This window comes from Cyprinodon tularosa, unplaced genomic scaffold, assembly GCF_016077235.1.
Source record: "Cyprinodon tularosa strain WSP-4 unplaced genomic scaffold, ASM1607723v1 ctg11, whole genome shotgun sequence".
Classification (NCBI taxonomy): domain Eukaryota; kingdom Metazoa; phylum Chordata; class Actinopteri; order Cyprinodontiformes; family Cyprinodontidae; genus Cyprinodon; species Cyprinodon tularosa.
The window spans coordinates 4,077,900-4,101,925 of NW_024037893.1; the positions used below are offsets into that span (position 1 = coordinate 4,077,900).

At 37.6% G+C, this 24,026-nt stretch overlaps 1 protein-coding gene across 2 annotated transcripts in view; it reads left to right on the top strand.

Moving 5' to 3' along the window:
• The window catches only part of ncor2 (nuclear receptor corepressor 2), a 164,838-nt gene that overhangs the window by 57,830 nt on the left and 82,982 nt on the right, over positions 1–24,026 (top strand). For both annotated transcript variants that reach the window (XM_038296411.1, XM_038296420.1), the window contains exons 7-8: positions 11,589–11,645; positions 11,918–11,970. In XM_038296411.1, coding sequence (XP_038152339.1) covers positions 11,589–11,645; positions 11,918–11,970 — 110 coding nt within the window. The remainder of the gene's footprint in view (positions 1–11,588; positions 11,646–11,917; positions 11,971–24,026) is intronic.

Sequence of the window (24,026 nt, forward strand, 5' to 3'; positions counted from 1 at the left end):
AACATATTTTGCTTCGCTGTAAGTCGCACAGAAACTGCAAGGTAACCGCTACTATGGCGTCTGAAAGCCTTTGAAAAGGAAGAGCACAGGACTTCGAGGTTATCTGTGGTCAGCAAAAACATAGCCTTTCTGTGGAAGAGTAGGACGAGGCAGAAGTTGGAGGGTGAGTCAAGCGTGCAGCCTAACCTCTGTAACATTTCCCTCTGACTTACATGATGCACCCTGGCCCATTGCCATGCGGCCTCGTCGCAGCGGTCTCACCAGGCTTAAGCTGCTTCTATTCTAGGCTAAGGCTCCTTCTTACTCACTGATTCTGCACTTCGGTTATTTCAAACAGAACCTGCAGCGCCGTTTCATCCATCACCCTCATTTTGAGCTTTCTTCATAGGAAGCATCTCATGCAATAAAATCCAAATAGGTTTGAACATTTGTTAACACACGTGGCTGTAATTACCTCAGCTTCAGCTCTCCTCCCTACACTGTCATCTGTGCCTTGTGGGTTCAGAGTCACAGGATCTTTCTGACACGCTTCAGGCCACATTTTTACTGACAGACCATCATCAGACCCCAGAGAATGCTCAGCTCATGTTCACGCTCCTTTATTTTTGGATTGTTGCCATAACAGCCATGAAGTCATGAAGAGACAAAACTCCCTATCCCTTTTCCAAGCTGTGTTTTTTTTTCTTTATTGTCATGTCTTGCCGATGTGAAAACTACGGAAGAGGATTAGGGGAAAAAAACAAAAAAGTTAACTGATTTTTACATTTTATTTCAGTTTAGTATCTGACTTTAATCTCAGAATGCTGACTTTAATCTCAGAATTCTGACTTTAATTTCAGAATTCTGACTTTAATCTCAGAATTCTGACTTTAATCTCAGAATTCTGACTTTAATTTCAGAATTCTGACTTTAATCTCAGAATGCTGACTTTAATCTCAGAATTCTGACTTTAATTTCAGAATTCTGACTTTAATCTCAGAATTCTGACTTTAATCTCAGAATACTGACTTTAATCTCAGAATGCTGACTTTAATCTCAGAATTCTGACTTTAATTTCAGAATTCTGACTTTAATCTCAGAATTCTGACTTTAATTTCAGAATTCTGACTTTAATCTCAGAATTCTGACTTTAATCTCAGAATTCTGACTTTAATCTCAGAATTCTGACTTTAATTTCAGAATTCTGACTTTAATCTCAGAATTCTGACTTTAATCTCAGAATTCTGACTTTAATTTCAGAATTCTGACTTTAATCTCAGAATGCTGACTTTAATCTCAGAATGCTGACTTTAATCTCAGAATTCTGACTTTAATCTCAGAATGCTGACTTTAATCTCAGAATGCTGACTTTAATCTCAGAATTCTGACTTTAATTTCAGAATTCTGACTTTAATTTCAGAATTCTGACTTTAATTTCAGAATTCTGACTTTAATCTCAGAATTCTGACTTTAATCTCAGAATGCTGACTTTAATTTCAGAATTCTGACTTTAATCTCAGAATGCTGACTTTAATCTCAGAATGCTGACTTTAATCTCAGAATGCTGACTTTAATCTCAGAATGCTGACTTTAATCTCAGAATGCTGACTTTAATCTCAGAATGCTGACTTTAATCTCAGAATGCTGACTTTAATCTCAGAATGCTGACTTTAATCTCAGAATGCTGACTTTAATCTCAGAATTCTGACTTTAATTTCAGAATTCTGACTTTAATTTCAGAATTCTGACTTTAATTTCAGAATTCTGACTTTAATTTCAGAATGCTGACTTTAATCTCAGAATGCTGACTTTAATCTCAGAAAGCTGACTTTAATCTCAGAATGCTGACTTTAATCTCAGAATGCTGACTTTAATCTCAGAATGCTGACTTTAATCTCAGAATTCTGACTTTAATCTCAGAATTCTGACTTTAATCTCAGAATTCTGACTTTAATCTCAGAATTCTGACTTTAATCTCAGAATTCTGACTTTAATCTCAGAATTCTGACTTTAATTTCAGAATGCTGACTTTAATTTCAGAATGCTGACTTTAATCTCAGAATGCTTACTTTAATTTCAGAATTCTGACTTTAATCTCAGAATGCTGACTTTAATCTCAGAATGCTGACTTTAATCTCCGAATGCTGACTTTAATCTCCGAATGCTGACTTTAATCTCCGAATGCTGACTTTAATCTCCGAATGCTGACTTTAATCTCAGAATGCTGACTTTAATCTCCGAATGCTGACTTTAATCTCCGAATTCTGACTTTAATTTCAGAATTCTGACTTTAATTTCAGAATTCTGACTTTAATCTCAGAATTCTGACTTTAATTTCAGAATGCTGACTTTAATCTCAGAATGCTGACTTTAATCTCAGAATGCTGACTTTAATCTCAGAATGCTGACTTTAATCTCAGAATGCTGACTTTAATTTCAGAATTCTGACTTTAATCTCAGAATGCTGACTTTAATCTCAGAATGCTGACTTTAATCTCAGAATTCTGACTTTAATCTCAGAATGCTGACTTTAATCTCAGAATGCTGACTTTAATCTCAGAATGCTGACTTTAATCTCAGAATGCTGACTTTAATCTCAGAATGCTGACTTTAATCTCAGAATGCTGACTTTAATTTCAGAATTCTGACTTTAATTTCAGAATTCTGACTTTAATTTCAGAATTCTGACTTTAATCTCAGAATGCTGACTTTAATCTCAGAATGCTGACTTTAATCTCAGAAAGCTGACTTTAATCTCAGAATGCTGACTTTAATCTCAGAATGCTGACTTTAATCTCAGAATGCTGACTTTAATCTCAGAATGCTGACTTTAATCTCAGAATTCTGACTTTAATCTCAGAATTCTGACTTTAATCTCAGAATTCTGACTTTAATCTCAGAATTCTGACTTTAATTTCAGAATGCTGACTTTAATTTCAGAATGCTGACTTTAATCTCAGAATGCTTACTTTAATTTCAGAATTCTGACTTTAATCTCAGAATGCTGACTTTAATCTCAGAATGCTGACTTTAATCTCAGAATGCTGACTTTAATCTCCGAATGCTGACTTTAATCTCCGAATGCTGACTTTAATCTCCGAATGCTGACTTTAATCTCCGAATGCTGACTTTAATTTCAGAATTCTGACTTTAATTTCAGAATTCTGACTTTAATTTCAGAATTCTGACTTTAATTTCAGAATTCTGACTTTAATCTCAGAATTCTGACTTTAATTTCAGAATTCTGACTTTAATTTCAGAATGCTGACTTTAATCTCAGAATGCTGACTTTAATTTCAGAATTCTGACTTTAATTTCAGAATTCTGACTTTAATTTCAGAATTCTGACTTTAATTTCAGAATTCTGACTTTAATTTCAGAATGCTGACTTTAATCTCAGAATGCTGACTTTAATCTCAGAATGCTGACTTTAATCTCAGAATGCTGACTTTAATCTCAGAATGCTGACTTTAATTTCAGAATGCTGACTTTAATCTCAGAATGCTGACTTTAATCTCAGAATGCTGACTTTAATCTCAGAATGCTGACTTTAATCTCAGAATGCTGACTTTAATCTCAGAATGCTGACTTTAATCTCAGAAAGCTGACTTTAATCTCAGAATGCTGACTTTAATCTCAGAATGCTGACTTTAATCTCAGAATGCTGACTTTAATCTCAGAATGCTGACTTTAATCTCAGAATTCTGACTTTAATCTCAGAATTCTGACTTTAATCTCAGAATTCTGACTTTAATCTCAGAATTCTGACTTTAATCTCAGAATTCTGACTTTAATCTCAGAATTCTGACTTTAATCTCAGAATTCTGACTTTAATTTCAGAATGCTGACTTTAATTTCAGAATGCTGACTTTAATCTCAGAATGCTTACTTTAATTTCAGAATTCTGACTTTAATCTCAGAATGCTGACTTTAATCTCAGAATGCTGACTTTAATCTCCGAATGCTGACTTTAATCTCCGAATGCTGACTTTAATCTCCGAATGCTGACTTTAATCTCAGAATGCTGACTTTAATCTCAGAATGCTGACTTTAATCTCCGAATGCTGACTTTAATTTCAGAATTCTGACTTTAATTTCAGAATTCTGACTTTAATTTCAGAATTCTGACTTTAATCTCAGAATTCTGACTTTAATTTCAGAATGCTGACTTTAATCTCAGAATGCTGACTTTAATCTCAGAATGCTGACTTTAATCTCAGAATGCTGACTTTAATCTCAGAATGCTGACTTTAATTTCAGAATTCTGACTTTAATCTCAGAATGCTGACTTTAATCTCAGAATGCTGACTTTAATCTCAGAATTCTGACTTTAATCTCAGAATGCTGACTTTAATCTCAGAATGCTGACTTTAATCTCAGAATGCTGACTTTAATCTCAGAATGCTGACTTTAATCTCAGAATTCTGACTTTAATTTCAGAATGCTGACTTTAATTTCAGAATGCTGACTTTAATCTCAGAATGCTTACTTTAATTTCAGAATGCTGACTTTAATCTCAGAATGCTGACTTTAATCTCAGAATGCTGACTTTAATCTCCGAATGCTGACTTTAATCTCCGAATGCTGACTTTAATCTCCGAATGCTGACTTTAATCTCCGAATGCTGACTTTAATTTCAGAATTCTGACTTTAATTTCAGAATTCTGACTTTAATTTCAGAATTCTGACTTTAATTTCAGAATTCTGACTTTAATCTCAGAATTCTGACTTTAATTTCAGAATTCTGACTTTAATTTCAGAATGCTGACTTTAATCTCAGAATGCTGACTTTAATCTCAGAATGCTGACTTTAATCTCAGAATGCTGACTTTAATTTCAGAATTCTGACTTTAATTTCAGAATTCTGACTTTAATTTCAGAATTCTGACTTTAATTTCAGAATTCTGACTTTAATTTCAGAATTCTGACTTTAATTTCAGAATGCTGACTTTAATCTCAGAATGCTGACTTTAATCTCAGAATGCTGACTTTAATCTCAGAATGCTGACTTTAATTTCAGAATGCTGACTTTAATCTCAGAATGCTGACTTTAATCTCAGAATGCTGACTTTAATCTCAGAATGCTGACTTTAATCTCAGAATGCTGACTTTAATCTCAGAATGCTGACTTTAATCTCAGAATGCTGACTTTAATCTCAGAATGCTAACTTTAATCTCAGAATGCTGACTTTAATCTCAGAATGCTGACTTTAATCTCAGAATGCTGACTTTAATCTCAGAATGCTGACTTTAATCTCAGAATGCTGACTTTAATCTCAGAATGCTGACTTTAATCTCAGAATGCTAACTTTAATCTCAGAATGCTGACTTTAATCTCAGAATGCTGACTTTAATCTCAGAATGCTGACTTTAATCTCCGAATGCTGACTTTAATCTCCGAATGCTGACTTTAATCTCCGAATGCTGACTTTAATTTCAGAATTCTGACTTTAATTTCAGAATTCTGACTTTAATTTCAGAATTCTGACTTTAATTTCAGAATTCTGACTTTAATCTCAGAATGCTGACTTTAATCTCAGAATGCTGACTTTAATCTCAGAATGCTGACTTTAATTTCAGAATTCTGACTTTAATTTCAGAATTCTGACTTTAATTTCAGAATTCTGACTTTAATTTCAGAATTCTGACTTTAATTTCAGAATGCTGACTTTAATCTCAGAATGCTGACTTTAATCTCAGAATGCTGACTTTAATCTCAGAATGCTGACTTTAATCTCAGAATGCTGACTTTAATTTCAGAATGCTGACTTTAATCTCAGAATGCTGACTTTAATCTCAGAATGCTGACTTTAATCTCAGAATGCTGACTTTAATCTCAGAATGCTGACTTTAATCTCAGAATGCTGACTTTAATCTCAGAATGCTAACTTTAATCTCAGAATGCTGACTTTAATCTCAGAATGCTGACTTTAATCTCAGAATGCTGACTTTAATCTCAGAATGCTGACTTTAATCTCAGAATGCTGACTTTAATCTCAGAATGCTGACTTTAATCTCCGAATGCTGATTTTAATCTCAGAATGCTGACTGAATTCTGATAATAAAAAAGTCAGAATTCTAACTTTTTTCCCCATGTTAAACTGAAATAAAATTTAAAAATCAGTTAACTTTTTTTTTTTTTTTCAGTGGCCCTAATCCTCTTCCGTAGAAAACAGCGCAGTTGTTTCTTGCTTTTTTTTTTCTTTCTTTGTTTTGTTCCCAGGAATCCCCTCGGTGGGAGTTTGGCTTTAAAACCACTTGGGGAAACCGCAGAATTATTTCCAGAAATTTGGCTGGAGTTTAATGAAGCTGGATCATGTGACCTGGGGGAGTTGTCTTGTTGCTCTTAACTTTAAGGAGCAAATACACCAAGGGGAGCATGAGTGAAATGTAAAACTGAGCCTACAAACAGAATGATGATGGTGAAGCTTCAACATAATGTCTTTAATTTCAGAGACACAATATGAGTTTTTCTTCCAAAGCTGCCCCAGTACACCCCCCCCCCCCCCCCCCCCCCCTCCACTGCCAGCTCTCAGAGGGAGGATAAACGTCTCCTGTAAATAATTGCTGCTCATTAAGTGCTGCTGTTGTGAGCGTGCTCTCTGAGGCAATCCTCTGCAGCCTGTTACACCTCCTCACTGATGAGGAAGCAGCATGGAAATGCATTTGCATTTAATTGCTATGTACAACAGGTACATTGTGCAAAGCTTTGGTTCCTTTTTTGTTCTCTTTGAGAGAGGATGCACGCAGCGATAATTTAAAAGGTTTTTTTCTTCTTCCTGTTTGACCTACTTCTGAGCTAATAGTCAATGAGGTACAGGTAGATGATTTGGTGCTAATATAACTCCCTGTTTTCATTGTTTCACAGCACTAAAGTGTTTCTTAAAATAAAAAAAAAAACATCTTTCAGAGTATTTAGTCTACAGATGCTCAGTGTTACCTCTGGACTCCTATTGGCCCTAAGAAAGATCTTGTTTTTTGTGGTCCTAATAAGTTAGATGCACTTTGAAAGAAAGAAAAAATGTAATTAGCCTCTTTAAAATAAAACAAAAGTATTTGCCTTTAATCGACTAATTTAGATTTATTTTTTAGACGGAGGGTTTGTCTAATTATCATCCATATTTTTTTGAAGAAGCGACCATTCTCATAGTCAGAGCCAAGTGATTTCAGAATTATGATTTTCATGTAATATTGTAATTTTATTTTTCCAATGTTTCACTTTTTAAGACCTTGTTTGTCCAGACTCCATTGTTGCAGGACGTCACTGTAACCTTTGTGTGAAAAGATTCCACGTTTGGATCTGTATATTATCTGTAACTCTCTCCTTTATGTTTCTGTGGCGACAAACCCAAATTAAGCGTTTATCTAAACATCTAGAGATCCTGTTTAGCTCATAAAAGCCAATTTATGCTTCTGACGCTTAGCCTCTGCAACCGTCAAATCTGTCTCTGCCTTCCGAGCAGAGGTTCTGCAACCGTCGTCGCGCACCTCAAAAAGAGTCCTGACTACGTATTGGACAGTCGCAAACCCATGCAGACCTCGAACGGAAGTGCGCAGACAAAAAGCAGCTGTGATTGGTCCTTGGTATGCCTTTCCAGCTGTCTGTGTGGTCGTCCTTCTCGATTCGGTGCCGGGGCGCGCCATTTTTAAAAACTCAGGGACAACTACGATGAAAGGTTAACCGGTCTTTCTGCCAACTCCATTAACAGAACCTGTTCCTCTTCGTTGTCTAGCAACTCTAGATCCATCTCCGTTACCGTGATACACTATATTGCCAAAAGTATTTGCTCACCTGCCTTGACTCACATATGAGCTTAAGTGACATCCCGTTCCTAATCCATAGGGTTCAATATGACGTCGGTCCACCCTTTGCAGCTAGAACAGCTTCAACTCTTCTGGGAAGGCTGTCCACAAGGTTTAGGAGTGTGTTTATGGGAATTTTTGACCATTCTTCCAGAAGCGCATTTGTGAGGTTGCACACTGATGTTGGACGAGAAGGCCTGGCTCTCAGTCTCCGCTCTAATTCATCCCAAAGGTGTTCTATCGGGTTGAGGTCAGGACTCTGTGCAGGCCAGTCAAGTTCATCCACACCAGACTCTGTCATCCATGTCTTTATGGACCTTGCTTTGTGCACTGGTGCACAGTCATGTTGGAAGAGGAAGGGGCCAGCTCCAAACTGTTCCCACAAAGTTGGGAGCATGGAATTGTCCAAAATGTCTTGGGATGCTGAAGCATTCAGAGTTCCTTTCACTGGAACTAAGGGGCCAAGCCCAGCTCCTGAAAAACAACCCCACACCATAATCCCCCCTCCACCAAACTTTACACTTGGCACAATGCAGTCAGACAAGTACCGTTCTCCTGGCAACCGCCAAACCCAGACCCGTCCATCAGATTGCCAGATGGAGAAGCGCGATTCGTCACTCCAGAGAACGCGTCTCCACTGCTCTAGAGTCCAGTGGCGGCGTGCTTTACACCACCGCATCCGACGCTTTGCATTGCACTTGGTGATGTATGGCTTGGATGCAGCTGCTCGACCATGGAAACCCATTCCATGAAGCTCTCTGCGCACTGTTCTTGAGCTAATCTGAAGGCCACATGAAGTTTGGAGGTCTGTAGTGATTGACTCTGCAGAAAGTTGGCGACCTCTTCGCACTATGCGCGTCAGCATCCGCTGACCCCGCTCCGTCAGTTTACGTGGCCTACCACTTCGTGGCTGAGTTGCTGTCGTTCCCAAACACTTCCATTTTCTTATAATACAGCTGACAGTTGACTGTGGAATATTTAGGAGCGAGGAAATTTCACGACTGGATTTGTTGCACAGGTGGCATCCTATCACAGTTCCACGCTGGAATTCACTGAGCTCCTGAGAGCGACCCATTCTTTCACAAATGTTTGTAAAAACAGTCTGCATGCCTAGGTGCTTGAATTTATACACCTGTGGCCATGGAAGTGATTGGAACACCTGATTCCAATAATTTGGATGGGTGAGCAAATACTTTTGGCAATATAGTGTATCTTGCAGATGCGTCATTATTCCTTTGAAAATAATCACTCCCGCCGCCGAAGTTCTTGTGACCATCCACCGAGGTTCTCACGAGTTCTCGATTAGCCCCCCCCTCCCTTGCGCTTTGACAAGACACTGCTGTGCATTCCTAGAAATTCCAGACAGACGGTGCAGAAGAATACCAGCAAAACTGGTTCGCGACCAGACCCAAGCAACATTTGATGTGTGCGTTTGCAGAAGCATAATCTGCCTTAAAAACCACCATTATCGACAGGATAAACTCCTGCAAAGAAAAGATTATCACTGTGGAACAACATGAAGAGGATTTGCAAACGTTGTGGGAGATTTTGTTTTCTATTTAGAAGTAATAATCAAAAAAGGTTAAAGGAATAGTACACCCAAAACATGATTAGCCTTCATTTTCTACTCACCCCCATGCTGAACAACACTCTGGAGTACTTTTTTGATATCTCAAATGCATCTGGAGATCTGGGAGGCTTCTTGCTGTCTGCTGACATTCAAATAATGGAGGTCTATGGTGCCCGAGGCAGAAAGGTCCATAAAAGTCCACAAAAACGTGTCAATATTCCTCCATACTGCTCGTCCAATGTATTCCAAGTGTCCTGAGTGGGTAGCATCCAGAATTTACTCGAAACGAAGTCATTTAGAATGTTTTTAGAGCATAAACAGTAGTGTATAGGATTTCCTGAAAGCGCGCACCTGCGCGATCACGACGCTACGGAAGCCGGCAGACCAAACCAGATGAAAGTGCGCATTCAGCGTCTGCTCTTCCAATAATGCAAGCGTAGAAGAAGAAATGTGCCGTTTACCTGTGCAAAGAAAGAAACAACGAAAGAAAAATGTCTGAGGACTTCAGTGTTGAGGAAGAGCATGAGTTCTTTGCCGAGCTGAATGCGCTGGTTTGGTCTGCCGGCTTCCGTAGCGTCGTGAACGCGCCGGTGCGCGCTTTCAGGAAATCCTATACACTACTGTTTATGCTCTAAAAACATTCTAAATGACTTCGTTTCGAGTAAATTCTGGATGCTACCCACTCAGGACACTTGGAATACATTGGACGAGCAGTATGGAGGAATATTGACACCGTTTTTGTGGACTTTTATGGACCTTTCTGTCTCAGGCACCATAGACCTCCATTATTTGAATGTCAGCAGACAGCAAGAAGCCTCCCAGATCTCCAGATGCATTTGAGATATCAAAAAAGTACTCCAGAGTGTTGTTCAGCATGGGGGGGAGTAGAAAATGAAGGCTAATCATGTTTTGGGTGTACTATTCCTTTAAGGTGTTATACCTTTTACCTCAAAAGTATGTTTTCAGGATATCCCTTGCTAGGGCTGGGTAAAGAAATCGATTTAATCGAATTTGGATCGATTCCTGTACATTTTTGTAAAATCGATGTCTAGAGAATGAGATCGATTAGTTTTTTTTAGTGACGCGCATGACTTTCACATTTTAATTTAAATGAGCAGCCAGACAGCTGCAAATATAGCCAACAGGTTGACTGAAGACATTAACAAATGGGGGCTGACCAGCAAACACCCTGTAGTTGTTACAGACAACGCTGCAAATATGGTTTGTGCATTGAAGATAATGCAGCTCATGCATGTCTGCTCTTTTCCCGCTGTGTCACGTCTGCTCGCTCGAGTGAGGCGTCACTTTTTCACTTTTCACAAACAAGTTTGCACTTTTGAGACAGTTTTGTTCACATCTCAGGTTTAAACTGTCTGATTTACAAGTTTGCACCTTGTGATTAATATGACAGGAAAAAATAAAATACATGAGTATTTTGAAACACAGTTGAACCACTTTCTTATTGTAAAAACCGATCGAATCAAAATGAATCGATTTAGAACTGTATGAATCAAAATCGAATCGATTCAGGACTTGGGCGAAAATACCCAGCCCTATTCCTTGCCATTAATGTTTTTCAGATTTTTTGAGTAAATCTGTTTTCTGCTTTAAAAACGCAGCATTAGACCAAATAGTCTTGTGAAAAATAAAGGCAGATGCTTTAATAAGACCCAGAGTAGTCTGTCACAGTTATGGCCTTTAGGGTTTCACTACGATGACATCTGTACGCGGTGACTGAAGGAGAAGAGTAGAGTGGGAATATTTAGGAATGGTTTGGAAAGCTGTATACACATTTGTCTGGTGGAGCTAAATATTTATGCAAGAAGGAGCGAAGCTGCAGAGATGACCCAGCTTTCAACACAGAGGACTTTCTTTCCTGTCGCCTTCATGGTCAAACATCTCTGTTTTCCAGCTCCCCCCCTCTTCCTCTCCCACTTTTTCTGCTATACTCCCACTTGCTTTCATGCCTCCCTGCTTTTTCTCTCCAACCTTTTTCTTCTCAGAGGAGGTGAGTAATCTCTTTTTTTTTTTTTTTCTCTGGAGAGAGAGCGCTGAGGCCATGCTGGAGTTAAAAGCTCTAATAATAGGCAGCGGGTCCAGCTCTCCATCTATCCAGTCCGTCCACCTTCGTAGCAATTGGTGCCTCGCTTTGGTGATCTAGTGAGCATGTTCCCGGCGTTGCCGTGGTGACGGCGGCTTGCTAATGTACTACTTCTGTTTGTCTTTTTCTCATCAGAAAAAGGCAGAAGAGGCTCACAGGGTACTGGAGGGGCTGGGACCCAGAGTGGAACTGGTGAGTTTTTATTTGATGTCCACTTTTTGTCTCTCGTCTCCTTACATTTTTAAACATAAAGAAGTAAATCTGTAAAGCTTTATATTCAGTGTAACATCAGATTGAAATGGATCCAGTGATTTAATTTTATTAGCTCCAGAGTCCTTCCTCGCTACTCAATGGTGATAACACTTTTAAATATATGGAGTGAAAAGTTTAAGTCGATAATCTAGGGTTTTAATGTTTGGTCATTTTGTAATCTGCTGAATGTTTGTTCTGTTCTATCATCCCAGCCTCTGTACAACCAGCCATCCGACACCAAACAGTACCATGAGAACATCAAGATGTAAGTCCGACTCCACGTTGGTCTTGGCTTGTCTCCATTTGCAATATTTGTTTCCTTTGGCCACTTAAGTAGGTCAGAAGTCTATCAGATTAGCGCTGATCTAGGACAGGTTCATTTGAATTTGAATATTTGATCAGTATCTGATGACCTCCGACTGTAACATTACAGTTAGACAATGGCTGTCTTGATTGCATAAGGTTTTCCATCAAACATCAAACCTCCTGCTGTCTTTGAAGGGGTAGCACGGAGATTGTTGTAATCAGTTTTCTCTTTGTGAAGCATAAAATAATGCAGCATTTCCATCTCCCTCACATGTTGTTAATCAGTTTGAAAATATTTGTGGTACAATAGGGCAGGGATTCTCAACCGTACGCAGATTCCTAGCGCTCAGCAAGGGCACTGCAAGGGGTACAAGAAAATATATTATTTCTTAGGTAGTAAAATATCTGGAACAGAATCTGTTTTGTTTTGTCTGGACCCAACTGAAAAGTTCGCTTTTGTTTGAGTTCACCTTCAGCTTTGACACACATCCAAACCAAGCAGAGGAACAAGTAAAGAAAAGCCTCATATCTGCTGTTTTTCACACTGGGCTATCGGAGCTCATTAAAGCAGCTGACGTGTTTTTATGAAAACAAAATCAAACTAATAAAGTCTGACTATAGATTTTGTTCCCAATTCATCAATGTAAATGTGATTATAATTAAGTTACTCAAAGGAACTCTAGTTTTATAAATACAGGTTTGCAATATGATTTTATTTTGTATTCATTTCGATTCCTTACCAGCCTCCAGGCGACATTTTTTGATTTTGTTTTGTTTTTTTGAGATGGAAGATGAGTAAAATAAAAAAGTTTTTATTTTATAATCAGTTATTGTACGTTCCACTTTTGGACAATCATTAATACTTTGAGGGGAACTCGTGTTAAAACAAAATGCCCAAATAGGTTAACAAGTAAAAAAAAGTTTGAGAAACACGACTGTAAGGTGTGAAAACAAATGAAGCATCACCTTTTACCAGTACGGTAATGTTTGACGCCAAGAGTTGGTTTGTTAAGCAGCCAACAGCAGAGTGGCTACACAAGCACACAGCCTGACTTCTGTTTTTTGAATTGAGACGGCTTCCTGGATGGGAATCGAAACGTCTTCAAACTTGGAAAACAAATTCCAGTGGATTGTTTTTTAACTTTTTTAAAACTTTTTTGGAATGACAATGACCTGGATGACAGTCTTCGCCAGTTTATCTGTTTGATTTTTTTTTTTTTATGTATTATTATTAATACATGAAGAATAAAACAGCAGAGCAATAAAATCTTTTTTGCAAAAAATATGTAAAAATTTGCAACAGATAGCTTGTTACGGTTATGGCTGTGATATTAGAATATAGTTTTTACATATGCATAGATATACGTACAGATATATATACAGAACAGCTATATGTGTATATATTTAATCTCTTTTTATTCTTATTTTTTATCTTTATTATATTGTATAGTTGGATGTGTGTATATATTATATAAAACTGTAACTGGATCGTGTAACAAAAGTAATTTCCCTCTGGGATTATTAAAGTATTTCTGATTCTGATTTGGAAAACCTTATTAAAATTGTCCGCCTTTATTGTCTCGGTCCAAATACAGACACCTGTAAAACGACTTTTGTAAAAATAAAATTACTGATTGAACTTCCTAAGTATTACATATCATACTTTACATATACCTAAGGACGCAAATTAAAATAGTTTCTTGTCTTCAAAAAAATAACTTTTTAAAACTTATTTTTATAAAACAGTGCTAAAAAAAAACCCCTATATTTCCTCTGTTGCTCACAGTGTTTGTAAAGAATTTTTATTGAGTTGGTCTAGTTTTGTTCAGAATTAAAAGACTAAACAGAAGTCCGGGAGCAGTTGACTACTTTTAGAGGTCTTATATTCACAACATAAAGTTGCAAAAAAAATTGAAATGGAGCTTAAAAATGTAAAATCTAATGAAGAAAGTGGAGCTGGTTGACAAGTTCATTTGTATCTTTGCTTCTGTCTCCTTTATCCCATCAGCCTCAGCAGATGGCCGCTCACACTGAGCCTGGTTCTGCTGGAGGTTTCTTCCTGTTAAAAGGGAGTTTTTCCTCTCCACTATCGCCACAAGCATGCTTAGTGTAAAGGATTGCCTTCGAGTCGATGCAATCAGTTGGTTTTCCTTTGAAACTTTTGAGTTAATTGGACTGTATAATCTGGTTGAATTGTAAAGTGCCCTGAGATGAAGAATTGGTGCTATATAAATAAACTGAATTGAACTGAATGAAGGTGGAATGGATGGGGGGATTGCTTTGCATCTCAGAATCTGATCCATTATCAGTAATGTTTCCCAGCCCTCCCGTCTTCATCCGTGTTTGCATCAGTGTTTTTCTATTAACTAATAACTAAACAGATCCTCCTTTTACTTTGGAGTTCTGTCTTTTTTTTTTTTTTTTTTTTTTTTTTTTTTTTTTTTTTTTTTTTTTTTTTTTTTGTAGCTGTTGCCTCATACCATTATTCAGTGTGTATAGAGATAAGGAGCCACTTTAGAGAAAGTAAAAACTATAATGTATGGATATAAATTACAGATACAGAGAAAAACTATCACATTACTATATCGAAATCTGTTTCCTTAGTTACTTGACTCCTCTCTTACTTTTTCTTCATCTGGTTCTACCCACTACTGCATCTTGATCAGCAAAACATTGCTTTAATTTTGGCATTTTAGGGAAGCTGGCCTCTAGCTAGGAAAAAAACAAATATAATATGGGTATACAGAGCTTTTATGCCTGCTAACTGATCCATATTCTGGCAAACATTCATCCATGCACTCCTCTACAGTTGTGTTTTTTGTATAAACTATTATACTCAAATAAAAACTACTATTTGACTTATTGCTTAGTTATTGTTTAAGTTAATGCTTTATATTTTACTAGGCATAATTGACAATATAACAAATGAACATTTGATAATGATGGATCCTGTTATGCACATTTGTTTTAATATTTGTGTTAATATTATAATTTAGTCTCCTATTTTTACTCACACTGCAAAAACAACCTAGAAACAAGTAAAAATTTCTTAAATTAACTGTATTTGTCCTTAATTTGAGTAGGTAAATGAGATGGTTTGCCAAAAGAATCAGCATTTTTACTCTTAAAAACAGATAATTAGATAAAATGCACTTGAAATAAAACAATGCAATTGTGTTTTCTTATTTTAATTGTAAATTGTCTTGTTCCATTGGCAAAATGTCTCTTTTACCTCCTCAATCCAAGAACAAATGCACTTATTTTAAGTAGATCTACTTTTTTCAGTGCAGGTTTATCATATATTTGGGTTTTTTCTACATGCTGATGACTTCAGTTGTTGGCAGTCCAACAGCTGATGCACATGTTTATTTCAGTTTAAATGTCAGCTTACAGTAGTTTTTTCTTAGCAACACTAAGCACCTCCTTGGTTGTCAGTTGACTCGATATTGCCTATATCTTGTCCCTCCTGGATTTGTACATGCCACTGTGTCCTTGAGCAAGACATTGATCAATTTCCGATGTTGTTTTCAAGAGCTGAGAGAAGTTTTCCCACAGTTCACGCTGCATTCGAGTGAAAAAAAGAAAAGAAAAAAGCTGGTTAATTGCTCAATCGGAACTCATCACTTAGGACTTATTCATGTTTCTCTGGAAAACTTGTGGGAATAATCATATTTCAACAGGCTGTTCAATGTCCAATCATCCCCCCCCCCCCTTTAGTGTGAAATTCTCAACATCTCACTCACTCAGGCTCTGCAGCTGGGATGTAATTAGGTCCGTAGGGCTCCATCATTAGGCTGTGTGATAATAATTGGGTGTGGGCCATTGAAGCCCCGTTTTCTCCTGATTTCTCTTACCTCAGCAGCTCTGCTAATGTTGCTGCGTGATTATGTGTTTGGATTGTTAACAAACATGCTGGAAATTGATATTTAGATTTTAATGCAGTTAAATGTTGATTTAGTGACTGAGAATTTAGATAGTTAAAGAATTGTGATATGAATGGCTCTTTTTCATGTATTTATGACCTTTTAAGATATAACCTGAGGCAGCAGAAACTTTCCCGTTTGGACCACAGAGCTCGACCCCAGCTTGTGATTTTTATTGCCAGTCACAGCTGCAGGGTTAACAATACAGCACTTTTTCAGTCATTTATAATTGAAGTTATGGGCCCTAAATAACATGATTTATGTCTCAGTGTTATTAACTAAACCAAGTGTCCACTGGGTTTACAGCATGCTCTTTAAGATGATGGTTGATTTTAGGAATAATTGTGGAAATAATCTCTGAAATAAGTGTCTAAGTGATCAGTAAAAGCATTGCTGTAAAAATCTTTTGAAGCACTTTTAAACATGACTACATGTTGTGGTTGTGGTGTGCTGTGTCTGAGGGGTGCAAACATCCTGCAATTAGATAAATGCACTAGGGGTGGAACGGTTCACAAAATCCACGGTTCGGTTCACTGTTTCGTGGTCATGGTTTTCGGTTCGGTATATATGTTGCTTGTTAGCCTGACATGTTGATCATGTTGCTGTTAGCATAAACAAAACGTGTTGCACAATGCTTGCACACTGTTGCACTTTTATCCACAATTTTCTTTCCGCCGTCATCGTAGGTCACTCTAAATGCACAGTGGTCCCATACAGCAGGCCTATAAAGTGCTGCTGGCGTGTCTTCCAACTCCTTTTCTTTCCCACTCGCCATACACACAAGATTCTGTTTTTCTCAGCTACACCCGGCTACGCTGCTTCGCTTCTTCTTCTTCTTGTTTACTACTGGTGATTGGCTTTGGTCGCAGTACCGCCACCTTCTGCTCTGGAGTGTGAACGCTTCGCCTATGAGAAAAAGGAGCAGCGCATGAACCGAGCGCAACACACGCAAACCGAACCGAGACAGTCGAACCGTTTAGAGTGGTCCTAAGATAAAGAGGATGTTCTAAGCCATGTAGTTGGAGGTAGTGATAAAAATTATAACACAAAAAAACAAAACAAAGTGTGTGCTTTAACTTGCATAAGTGTAATGAATGAAAAGATGAAATGAAATATGATCAAGGGCATATCCTAAGAAGGCCTGCATGTCTTTAAATGCGTTCACACGTATGAATATTTGCTTTGTTGAATCGAGGGAGAAAAAGGAATCTGTCGCGAGAAGTATTTCAGAATTGGAATACTTCTTTATATATTTATTTACAGCATATTTATTTATTTGCAGGATATTTGCTTCTCTATTTCCCATGATAAATGTTTTACAAAATGTATCCTTTGTATGTGTTTTTTTGTGTTTGAAGTACTTCGTGTATTTCTAGCCTGTTTGCATCTCTCAGCCAGTGTGCGGCTGAACTGAACTGAACTCAACCCTGCCAAATATTTAACTGCAACAAGAATGACCTGTGCAAGCAGTTCCTTTGTCTTCCTGCCAATAATTTATGATATTAACCTTTGGGAATGATCACACTTGAGTCTGTAACTGATCATTTTATTTGTTCATAAATACTTTAAATAGTAAACTCCGCATCCTCACTAATAGTACATGTTTTACCACATCTTCTTGTTGTGAATTCAATTTTAGTTCTTCTAAACTAGTCTGACTAACAGAAAATGTGCTCAAATTGTAGGATTTAGAACATATTTGAAAGTATATAAAATACAAAAAACAAAAGAGTTACCTACTGGCATAGAAAGTTTTAATGTCATAGAAAGTAAATTGAACACTAGTTTCCTCCTCAGTCAGTGAAGTTATAAATCTAACTTGAGTAATAGGTAGTATTACTTCAGATTACTTGTTTTAAATAATGTTTTAAGTAATGCCAAAATACGTTTTTAGGTTTGCTCAAGTAATTGTAACCAGTCTCTACCCACATTTCCCTTTTATATGTTCATCTAAAGTTCATCGTCTGACAAAAAAAACACATGAAAGTTTTAGCCATTAACCAATAAATGAGATCATCTTTGTTTAGCTTTTGAGGATTTTTGCCCTGAGAAACATTCGAAGGTTGCTTCAAGGTTTGCTTTCACCGCTGACACTGCAGCTTTGGCACGGTGGCATACCACAAGATCTTCCTGACCTATTAACTGCACACTGCTGTCTTCGCTCCTTTTGATCTCTGCACCTTTTGATCAGTATTATTGCCTCAAAGCAATTAACTGAAATCCTCTTTCACTCCGTCTTTGTGTGCGCGTTATTAAATACCAGCTTGTCGGTTTGACCGAGCACAATTAGCATCTTTGTTGTGTTAACCCGTTTGATAAGTTTGGCGTTGATCCCGGCAGGCAGCGATGACTACCAGTGTCTCTGAGCCCCATCCTATTCATGTCTTGCACACACAGTCGGCTCATGAAAAACAGGCCGGTATCCCTGCTTTATGCACACACTTTACGAGGGCAAATCGGAGCTTTAGATTCCAGCTTTTGCTGGTTGAGCAAGATTGAGCAAAACCACTGGAGAACATCTGTCAGAAGCGTGCATGTAATGAATCTTTCAGCTATGGTGTTTTTGAGCGTTACGTCTGATTACAGCGTTCTCCGATATCTCAGAAAGGGCTCAGCCTGATGGAGCAGGACAAAGGAAACCTTTTTCTTGGATAACGGGGCTCCTAATCGTCTTTTTTCCACCCTGTGTCTGACAATACCATCTCTGTCTGATCAGCTTGATCCGGGTTTTTGTTTTGTTTTTTTGCTTAACATTGGATTTTCTCACATTAAACACGTGTACAGGTGCTGGTCATAAAATTAGAATATCATGAAAAAGTAGATTGATTTCAGTAATTCCATTTAAAAAGTGAAACTTGTATATTATATTCATACATTACATACAAACTCATATATTTCAGATGTTTATTTTGTTTAATTTTGATGATTACAAATGACAACAAATGAAAATCTCAAATTCATCATATCAGAAAATTAGAATATTACTGAAGACCAATAAAAACAAAGGATTTATAGAAATGTTGGCCAACTGAAAAGTATGAACATGAAAAGTATGAGCATGTACAGCACTCACTATTTAGTTGGGCCTCCTTTGGCCTGTATTACTGCAGCAATGCGGCGTGGCATGGAGTCGATCAGTCTGTGGCACTGCTCAGGTGTTATGATAGCCCAGGTTGCTCTAATAGTGGCTTTTAGCTCTTCTGAATTGTTGGGTCTGGTGTATTGAATCTTCTTCTTCACAATACCCCATAGATTTTCTATGGAGTTAAGGTCAGGAGAGTTTGCTGGCCAATTAAGAACAGGGATACCATGGTCCTTCAACCAGGTACTGGTAGCTTTGGCACTGTGTGCAGGTGCCAAGTCCTGTTGGAAAATGAAATCTGCATCTCCAAAAAGTTGGTCAGCTGCAGGAAGCATGAAGTGCTCTAAAACTTCCTGGTATGTGGCTGCGTTGACCCTGGACCTCAGAAAACACAATGGACCAACACCAGCAGATGACATGGCACCCCAAACCATCACTGACTGTGGAAACTTTACACTGGACTTCAAGCAACGTGGATGAAGTGCCTCTCTTCTTTTCCTCCAGACTCTGGGACCTTGATTTCCAAAGGAAATGCAAAATTTACTTTCATCAGAGAACATGACTTTGGACCACTCACCAGCAGTCCAGTCCTGTTTCTCTTTAGCCCAGGCAAGACGCTTCTGACGCTGTCTGTGGTTCAAGAGTGGCTTGACACAAGGAATGCGACAGCAGAAACCCATGTCTTTCATACGTCTGTGTGTGGTGGTTCTTGAAGCACTCACTCCAGCTGCAGTCCACTCTTTGTGAATCTCCCCCACATTTTTGAATGGGTTTTGTTTCACAATCCTATCCAGGGTGCGGTTATCTCTCTTGCTTGTACACTTTTTTCGACCACATCTTTTCCTTCCCTTCGCCTCTCTATTAATGTGCTTGGACACTGAGCTCTGTGAACAGCCAGCCTCTTTAGCGATGACCTTTTGTGTCTTGCCCTCCTTGTGCAAGGTGTCGATGGTCGTCTTTTGGACAACTGTCAAGTCAGCAGTCTTCCCCATGATTGTGTAGCCTATAGAACTAGACTGAAAGACCATTTAAAGGCTTTTGCAGGTGGTTTGAGTTAATTAGCTGATTAGAGTGTGGCACCAGGGGCCATCAATTTTGAACCTTTTCACAATATTCTAATTTTCTGATATGATGAATTTGAGATTTTCATTTGTTGTCATTTGTAATCATCAAAATTAAACAAAATAAACATCTGAAATATATGAGTTTGTATGTAATGTATGAATATAATATACAAGTTTCACTTTTTAAATGGAATTACTGAAATCAATCTACTTTTTCATGATATTCTAATTTTATGACCAGCACCTGGAAGATCTGGATGTGATTTTTTAAGAAATGCAGAGATTGACCTTTAAAGATGAAAAAAGCCATCTTTTCTTATTACCTTGCATCACACTGGAAAAAATCTAAATCTTTTCTTAAAATAAATGCATTTGTTCTTGCAGGGTTCCCGCGGGTCCTTAAAAAGTCTTAAAAGGCATTGAATTCTTCAAAATAAAACTAAGGCCTTAATTGGTATTAAAATGTCTTAAATCAGTCTTTCGTAGGTCTTAATTTTTAAAACATCATAAATAGGATACTTTTTATTATGATTTATTTTTGTGATCTAAGTAAAACATTAAAATTGACCTTTTGTTTTTACAAAAGGTCAATTTTATTAATTGAGTTAATTGAGTTAAATAACTGCATACAATTATTGGTTCCGTCCCGATAGCGGAACCAATAAAAGCGTTGAGATGCGCCATTCACTTTTTGTCTGGAAAATATGAGCAAGTGTAAATGTAACGATAATTGTCTCCAGCCAAGAGTTTTCTCCATGGCTAAAACCAGGGAACATGCATGAGGCTCAGTGGATTTAGTGCAAGAAGTCATTCAAGCTCAGAACGATGGGAATTAAGGCAGTGGAGTCACACATGCGAACCACGAAACACAAAGCGTCAAAATGGAGTTACAGAGAAACATGCCGTATTTCTCAGTTTTGTTCCACCCTTGTCTCTGCAACGCCTCCACTTATCACCAAATCAAACATACTAAGAAAACAATACAAAGAAAAATAGCTGCAAAAAAGACTTAGCACTGGTTATGTTGCGGCTTTAAAACTGATTTGTTTTGTTCCCTGCTAAAACAAAGTTTGTGAATTCAGTTAAATAATTGTTCAAATATATCTGTCATTTGTGTGTTTTTAGCTTTCTTCCTGTATGGGAAGCTTTTCAAAATTTTAGACATTAGTGCAGTGGTTTATGTTAAAATAAACCTTTGGGTTAATTTGTCGCAAGCGGGTTTTTCTTGTGTTTCTTGTAAATTTGGTCTTAAATTTTTATTTCAAGTGGCATTAAAAAGTCTTAAAAAGTCTTGAATTTAACTTGCCTTATGCTGTAGGAACCCTGTCTTGGATTGAGGAGGTAAAAGAGCAATTTTTCCAATAGAACAAGACAATTTACATTTAAAATAAGAAAACTCAATTGTCTTATTTCAAGTGCACGTTATCTAATTATTTTAAGAGTAAAAATACTCATTCCTTTTGCAAACTATCTCATTTACCTACTCAAATTAAGAATAAATACACTTAATTTAAGAAGTTTGTTATTTTTAGATTGTTTTTCCAGTGCATTAATGTTATATTATTTGTCAGTTCTCTTACCAACCTCTAGATAACGGCTGTTTTAGCGGCGTGTCCTTGCCTCCGTCCAGAGGGAACCACCGGCTCAGCCGAAGTGTCTAACTTAGACTAAGATTACATTAATCAGTAGAGAGCATGACCTTACAAGTGACAGATTAAGTGTCAGGAATAAAACTCTGTCTTGCTGCAAAGAAAGAGATGAACCGAGCAGCTGCCTAAGGAGATTACTGGCCTTGACCTTTATTTGAAGCTGTGGGTCTGGCTGTTCCCAACACAGACGAGTTTTATAAGTTTGGCTCCCTTTGCTATCCCTTCCGCCCAGAAGCAAGATTGAGTTTATCGAGCGTCTGCGCTCAAAAGACAGGCATTTTTTCCCCCCCGTTTATGTGAAGGTGTAATATAAGGTTTTCTTATTTACTATTCAGTCTGTAAAGAAGGGGGTTGGGAAGGTTTCAAGGGTAGAAAATAAACCAAGCCTGTTTCTATTTTTTCAGGGAAAAACCAGAACATGGAAATGGCTTCATTGGCGTTTTCTGTGCAAAATCCAACATCAGTCAGAAACAAATGTAATCATAGATTGTATATGAAAATCAGATAAGTTATGACCTGTCCAATTTGTTTAAGTAATTTCTAATCAAAAGGCTTAAATTAAATGAAAGCAATTATAAAAACTTGTATTTGATTCTTGTCCACTTTTGTTCTGAATTGGACCGACTATACTTATTTATATCTGTCTGTCTGTGTATATGTGTATATAGATTTAAACACATCATTGGTATTTATGTTAATTTCTATTTGATCACTTATAATTACAACAGTAAGATTATTCTCAGGCTGTATCTCTACCCATGTTACATCTCTTTATCCCACTTTTCCTCATTCTTTGCAAAATGGCCTAATTGTTTTTGACTGGTTCGTTTTAACACTTGTTTTGATCTAAACTAGCGTTTCTTAACCCTGATGCTCGGGGTCCACTGCCCTTCATGTTTTAGATCTGTCTCTGCTCTACCACGCCTGTTTCAAATATTTGCATTACCTCCTCAGCAGCCATGAAATGTTGCAAAAACCTTTTGATCACTTTTCTACTCAGGTCAGGTGCTTAGAGGCAGGGAAACACGTAAAACATGTTGGTCAGTGGTCCCTGAAGACCAGGGTTAGGAAACCCTGACCTAAACAAGCTGCTGTAACTCTAGATCTATATTTATAGCCACTTTGAGTCTTTCTCAGTCTTCTAAATTTGTGCTTAGTATCATCTAGGGCTGGGTAATAATGCCAAAACACATATATGTATGTAAATGAAATGAAGGCCTCTGAATGACAACAAAATTTTAAAAACTTCTACAACTTTAATTTAATTCAGTTTATTTCTATGGCGCCAATTCACAACACGTCATCTTTACAGTTCACCAGATCATAGCCAAATTGATTTAAAGTTTTCTATCTGAGGAAAACCATTTGATAGCATGGACTCATCTGCAATCCCTCACACTAAGCATGCTTGTAGCGACAGTGGAGAGGAAAAACTCCCTTTTAACAGGAAGAAACCTCCAGCAGAACCAGGCTCAGTGTGAGCGGCCATCTCCTGAGGCCGACAGAAGGAGACAGAAGCAGAGATGCAAAAAGCAACCGTAAAAGGCGGCCCGTCTTGGAAACACATACATTACATTTGAGAAATATATGCTTTGAACTTCCCAGTTTTATATAGATTCGTGCATTTTCTTTTTCAGTCAGTGCTTTCAGAGGGATTTAAAATTTTTTATAGATGCTGGAGATCAACCTGTTTTCCAGTGTAGTCCTGTTTCTCTGACTGTGATTAACTGGATGTGCTCTCTTCATCGTCTGACATGGGAGTTGGCTCGGAGCTCGTCTGTCTGGCTGTGTGTTTCCTGGACTGGGCCGCCTTTTATAGTTTACTTTTGCATCTCTGCTTCTGTCTCCTTGAACCCCAGTCGGCCTCAGCAGATGGCCGCTCACACTGAGCCTGGTTCTGCAGGAGGTTTCCTCCTGTTAAAAGGGAGTTTTTCCTCTCTACTGTCGCTACAAGCATGCTTAGTGTGAGAGATTGCCTTCGAGTCAATGAGTCGATGCATTTAACTGGTTTTCCTTAGATAGAAAACTTTTAATCAATTTGACTGGATGAACTGGTGAACTGTAACAAGCCTTGAGATGACATGTGATGTGAATTGGCGCTATAAAAGTAAACTGAATTGAGTTAAATTAGACCAAAACTGTGCATTTTGTATTGGTTAATTACTGAGAGGCATCATAGTAAAAGTGGCTAAATACAAAATCAACCAAGACTTAAAAAAAAAAAAAACCCTCCAAAACTGCATCCTCCTGTGATTGACATAATGGCAGTCCAACCACTGGATGTCCGATAAACTTCT